Genomic DNA, 5697 nt, shown 5'->3' with positions numbered 1-5697 from the left:
AGCTCGCCCATTTACCCAGCCCTACCCAGCAAGACAGAGTCAGTTTAGCCCTTTTACCGCGCCCTTCTGAAAATTATGTACTCCGTTTAGCCCTTCCGCAAATGGTGGTTGCTGAAGGGCGAAATCACGACTGGGATGCAAATTGGGCGTGAGCATTTTTTTAGTTTCTACCCACTAAAAGCACATAGGAATTAAATTCTTTGTTATATTGTCATAAGGTTTAACCAAAGATGCTTCCGGAAAAACATGGTCATAAAGTAATTTATACCTACAATAAAAACTACATTTAGAAAAGCATCGCCGTATATTGAAACTGATTTTTCTCCATTTGAGTACATTGCGACTTTGGCCCTATTGAAAGATCTGTGTCGAACTGTAAGCTACGGGGTCATGTCATGACATGTCAAAATAAATTTTTCTGCGATAATCTCTTTGTATGCTCGTGGTGGACATGTGCGAAAAAAACGACGCAATATGGGGAGAACCCGGAAAACAGCATCGCGAAAGCTTTTTGGGAGGTCAGCTAACGCTGCCAATATGGTGTTCATGGAAAAAACCGTAAGTACATATTTGCCATTAATTAAAATGTGCAAACTCAAGTGGCATAGAACATAACCTTACTTATTCGCAAATCGCTTTTCCTCTATTTTAAAAGGTTTCTGACCCGCAGGAAGCCAAGTCCAAATCTAAGCCCAAGAAGCGCTTCAAAGGCCCTGCACAAACAAAATTGTTGATAGTTGAGGAACAGCTAAAGAAAAATGAGGATAAAGAAAATATTAATACGATTTTTGTCGCGGACACTGAGCATGGCGGCGAAAACTTTTCCGCCGATAACACTGATGTTGACCCGCTAGATTTGACAGTTGGCCCAGAATCCTCGGTGAACATTGTTTCCGGCGATATATCAGACAGATTTTTGTCAGTTTTGGAGAAACCATCTGTTGACGTTGGGATCAGATCGGAATCTAATCCAAATCCATTCGTCGGGCAACTGAATGAAGGAACAGCAAACAGTGCAAACGATACCCAACTTCAAGAGGAAATCTCGCAATTGCGAAAGGAAAATTTGAAATTAAGGAATCTGAATATGAAGCTACAGGAAGCATTGATGGAGAAACCGGGGGGAGATGTTTTCAGAGTTCCACGTTACCCGGACAAAGCATGGTTACTGAAAGTATCTCTGGCGGCCGATGAATCAGACTACATGTTCGTTAAGGAGCTGGTGCTCCATCTATGGCCTGAAGGAATAGGAAATGCAACTGTTTCAGGTAGAAGATCTAACAACCCAAGCGGCAAAAGAAAGGCAACATCGATGGAAGAACCTGCTCAGCTCGAAGTATCGAATCCTCCGGATAAATTAGACCCGAAAAAAGTTGAATACATCAAGGGTAAATAAACTCACTGTCCTCTAGCTGCATGTATCATTAACAAGGGTTCCTTTGCAGATCGACTTTTCGAACGCAGGGTCTTATTGAATGATCCTCGAGGCACCGCATTAAAAATTGCGAGAAAGGTTCCAAAATTCATTGCAATCGTCGTCGCCAACAACCCAACTCTCCGATCAGGATCCTAAGTGTTTTCATATATATAGCATTGTATTGTATTTAAGAATATAATACTTATACTGTTACTCTTCCAATTTTTCAGATTGATAGAATGAAATCGATATCAATCAACAGAGGCGCAAAGGCTGCTGATTTTACTTAAAATTGACATGGTTTTAATGAATTGTTTTTGAATAAATAAACATTTCTTATAGATTGAATTATTTGCTTTTTTACATTAAAGTCTGTAAATTCCTTAAAAACGATCAAATGACCTAATTTACTATTATCTTGCTGTTGCTGTAGAAAACCTGCTTTAGGTATTCAAATGTTATTCAATAGCCCACGCATGGCATATTGTGCTATTGATTGTTTTGATTTCTCTTTGCTATTGATTTGCTATGGTCAATAGCTAAACTTGTTGTTATTTTACTCTTGAAGGAGATATTTTTTGGTATTATGCTAGGATAGGATCCGCCAGCTGACTTCTTTTTTCGCTTCTTCTTGTATTTGGCTAATCCCTGTTGAAAATGACACACCCCTCCCGAGCAATGTTGCCAGAATATTAATTTTGTTTCCGTTGTGTCCAAAACTTAATTTGTTCAGATTAAAATATTCTATATGAACCAATTCCATGTTTCTGGCAAAATCAAAGTTGGCATTAAATTGTTATATTTCATTTAAAAAATATAAAACACATCCTTAGCGAAATGACCGACACTTTGTGGTCTAGATGAGCCACAGCCATAGTTTTAAATGCCATAAGCGGCTATCGATTATAGATTCATCTAGGGTAGGGTGAATGTAGACCCAAAATAAATAGTAATTGTTTATTGTATCTTCAAGCAAAGATACAAACTTACTGTCTCACGAAAAAAATGTTTTCATTTAGTTCATCGCACATGGAAGTATTTTCTATATGTTTCTATTTTCACGTTTTCAGTACATCATACTTCGACTGTCGAACTTCCTCTTCCGATTTTTCTTCGTTTCTCCAGACTTCAATCGAAATAATAGGAAACGGTTCATTAGTTTTACTCTGAATTCGTCGCAGTGGAACATATCTTTTGGAAGGACTAATAATTCATTCATTATCCTAGATTTTATGTCAGTAACTTCAGATGTGCAATTCGCTTTATAATTACGGAAAATAATCTCCATCGCCATGAAATAACGGAACAGATCGTATGTAATGAAGTGAAAATTGCTTCTTGCTGATTTAGCGCGCAAAGATGTAAAACTGGTAAAATTTGATCCTTGTACAGATCTAGCGGTGCAGGAAAACTTTGATAAGCATGATTTGCACGTTTGCTCCGAACCTATTTTCCCAAAAATATAGCCTGCTATATGATAAAGCGTATTCTGTTCAGCGCGATCGAAAAATTGTTCGGCTTCTATAATCAGTGCTTCGTAGTCTACTTCAATGATATCATCGTTATCGTTCACGTCCGACACGTTTGCCCTTTTCGGTTCCACCTTGCGGCGATGTGACATTAATTCAATCATACCAATAAGATGTTTCTGGTCGTCAGCCACGTACGAAGCATTTGGTGTCGCAGTCATATACTGAGAAAGTGTCACATTTTTTAAATTTCGCTGGAACTCAAGAGATGTAGGGCGACGTTGTTTAGAACGAACAACTGAAAACAAAGACTCTAAGCAGTCTTGAGTGAAGCGCGACGTTAAAACTTCCTTAGCGCCAATATCGAACAGGTGCTCTGAAATTTTTATAATCGCATTTGTGCTCATCACAACTCCGGATTTCCATGGTTTCCATTTGCCGGACTCGCCAACCTTCAAGTCATAGATGAGTTTTGCTGTATTATTTAGCTGATTGGTAATGTCCTGATATTTTGTAATATCTGATCGCGATAAAGCGCATTCCTGTCGTCTATTGTTTATGTAATCGAACCAGAGTGACAAGTCTTCTATGAAAAACGCCGTTGCGATCACTTCCGTGTTACCAGATTCAGCAGCAAAAACACGAAGTGCCGCGGATACTGATTGATTGCAATACTTCGTCGCGTTAGAGACCTTCATCTTTTCAATCGATGACGTTTTGTTTTCGAAACACACGTCAGCTGCAGATAGAGAGTAGCTCATGCGAAGCTTATTTTCTTTTTCATAATTTACAAGCATTTTTAGATGATCTCGATGCACAATATTTGAAGTCAAACTTTTTTTTTCGACGTACCACTGAGGCAACGTTTGGAAAACATTATTGATCCAACCGTTAACCACATTTTTAAACAAATTGACTGGATCTGGCACAATCTCCAATCGGCGGGAGTTATCAGCAGGGTGTGGTATGGAGAGATCATTGTATACATTTTCTTTTGAAAAATTAACACCGAAGTCTTTCCAGAACCTCTGATTCTCCGACCCAGAATCTGAAGTGCAGAAATGCACTTTCAGCCCAATCGCTTCTGCGCGCAGAATAACGGAACTGACCATATCTTTCAAAAAGCTTCCGCCTATTGAATTTCCGGTATGGTGAAAGGCAACAACTTGCTTCCAACGTGACTGAATGCCTACAACCATGAATACTAGTGCTTTCGAGGCCTTTTTCTCAGACACTGGCAGTGTTGTGTATCCCACAAATTGTTTGGTACTGGTACAAAATTCAATCGCTTCATCCGTACTCATTTCATCTAATACAATGCCACTATTTTTGTCGAGTTCATCCATAGTGCCCACCTTACATGCCAATAAATCAAAAATGTCTTCAAGAATACCTAAAGTTTTAAAAGAAAAATTTTCATCTCGTTCCTTTGACTTCTAATGTGAAACATATGCAATGTTCTCGATTTTGGCAATCTTTTACAATGAAATAAGCTCACTCGACTCATTTTCAATCTTTTATAACATTCTGAAGGATTTAGCCTTACATCCCTAGTAATCTCCATATTTCAGTATTCAACTACTTCATCTAAATTCACACCAATAACTATTTTGGATCGTCTATCTTTGATCGCAAAATCGAGAAGAAGTGCAATCCATTACCGACTAACATACCAGGAATGAATTTAATTTTTTCAATATGCCGGAGTAATGTACGGGTCGACGGGAAAGGAAACCCTCTCTCGATGAGCTTCTCGTATCCTCCCTGGCAACTAAAGCGGATTTGTAGTCCATCGATTATTGTCCTTTTATCCCACTCTTTCACCTGTTTAACCTCTCCAGATAACAGTTTCAATTGGTCTTCTCCAAACAACTGGCTCTGTAGGGAAGAACTACTCGATTTTGATTTAGCCTTTATATCCGCATTTAAACGATCGTAACGTTTCATCCATCGGAATGCAATCCTACAGCAAAACAAAACAATATATACATTTGTTATTGGACATTACAAAAAGTATTTCCATGCCTCTTCGTTTTTGCAAGTTGCTTTCTGAGTCGAGCAACCTCTGTCACAAGATCAATCTTCTCAGTAGACTCCATGTCTTCTAGTTCAGCTAAATCACCGCTTCTTTTGGGTACATTAACTTCACCTTTCGCGTTAATTTTGCCATCGGGAAAATGGATCTGTTCGGATTTATTTTAATTATTCAAAAATCACTTATTTACAAAGTTCCAGTACTTTATGCGAAAACAGCAGAGAAAACAGCAGCAGAAAATACTAGCTGCTATTTATACAGATTTGATATTATCGATGCAGTTGAAAACTGGAAAATTCAATTGTATTGATAATACCAAGGGAAGAACAAGAAGCGATTACCGGAAGAACTTTCTCCCGGTTTGCTCCAAAGTACTTCCCATTTACTCTGTACTGGAACAAAAACAATTTGTATATGAAGTTCAAAATATTTTCATACTTACGCTACATAACCTGTTACTCGGTTTGTTTTTGAAAAAAGGAATTTCTGCATCGTTCCGTACACAGAACCGAATCCACGATAACCGCGCTACCGGATCTTTCGGGAACCTGTAGAACTTGAGTTCTGGATAGTATGTTTTATTTCGTCCGCAAAACAATGCCTTGCACTTCATAATTCGAGATGGACGTTAGGGAAAGAAAGCGAAATCTCGAGAAAACAAAAAAGACAGCTCAGTAAACGATCGTCGTTTTGTTTTATAACACAATATATGACAACACTTCCAAACAGCCCTTTAGTACTTTTAGTTTGCAAGCCGAATGTCTGCTTATGTCACT

The 5697-nt window shown here is 38.4% G+C and overlaps 2 protein-coding genes across 2 annotated transcripts; both read left to right on the top strand.

Moving 5' to 3' along the window:
* The first annotated feature begins 459 nt into the window (after nucleotides 1-459).
* Nucleotides 460-1172, top strand: LOC131687322 (uncharacterized). The gene is made up of 3 exons (XM_058971400.1): nucleotides 460-558; nucleotides 656-1129; nucleotides 1161-1172. The coding sequence occupies exons 1-3, from the start codon at nucleotides 475-477 to the stop codon at nucleotides 1170-1172; spliced, it is 570 nt and encodes a 189-aa protein (XP_058827383.1). The 5' UTR covers nucleotides 460-474.
* A 23-nt stretch (nucleotides 1173-1195) lies between these two features.
* LOC131692713 (uncharacterized) lies at nucleotides 1196-1676 on the top strand. Its single transcript, XM_058979922.1, has 2 exons — nucleotides 1196-1388; nucleotides 1446-1676. The coding sequence occupies exons 1-2, from the start codon at nucleotides 1205-1207 to the stop codon at nucleotides 1571-1573; spliced, it is 312 nt and encodes a 103-aa protein (XP_058835905.1). The 5' UTR covers nucleotides 1196-1204; the 3' UTR covers nucleotides 1574-1676.
* Nucleotides 1677-5697: the final 4021 nt, after the last annotated feature.

This window comes from Topomyia yanbarensis, chromosome 3 (assembly GCF_030247195.1).
Source record: "Topomyia yanbarensis strain Yona2022 chromosome 3, ASM3024719v1, whole genome shotgun sequence".
Lineage (NCBI taxonomy): Eukaryota > Metazoa > Arthropoda > Insecta > Diptera > Culicidae > Topomyia > Topomyia yanbarensis.
This window is presented reverse-complemented; position numbering and strand designations above follow the sequence as displayed.

Coding starts and splice junctions, on each gene's coding strand:
- LOC131687322 (XM_058971400.1), top strand. CDS start 475: ATGGGGAGAACCCGGAAAACAGCATCGCGAAAGCTTTTTGGGAGGTCA. Junction 559..655: donor TGGTGTTCATGGAAAAAACC/GTAAGTACATAT, acceptor CTATTTTAAAAG/GTTTCTGACCCGCAGGAAGC.
- LOC131692713 (XM_058979922.1), top strand. CDS start 1,205: ATGTTCGTTAAGGAGCTGGTGCTCCATCTATGGCCTGAAGGAATAGGA. Junction 1,389..1,445: donor AAAAGTTGAATACATCAAGG/GTAAATAAACTC, acceptor GTTCCTTTGCAG/ATCGACTTTTCGAACGCAGG.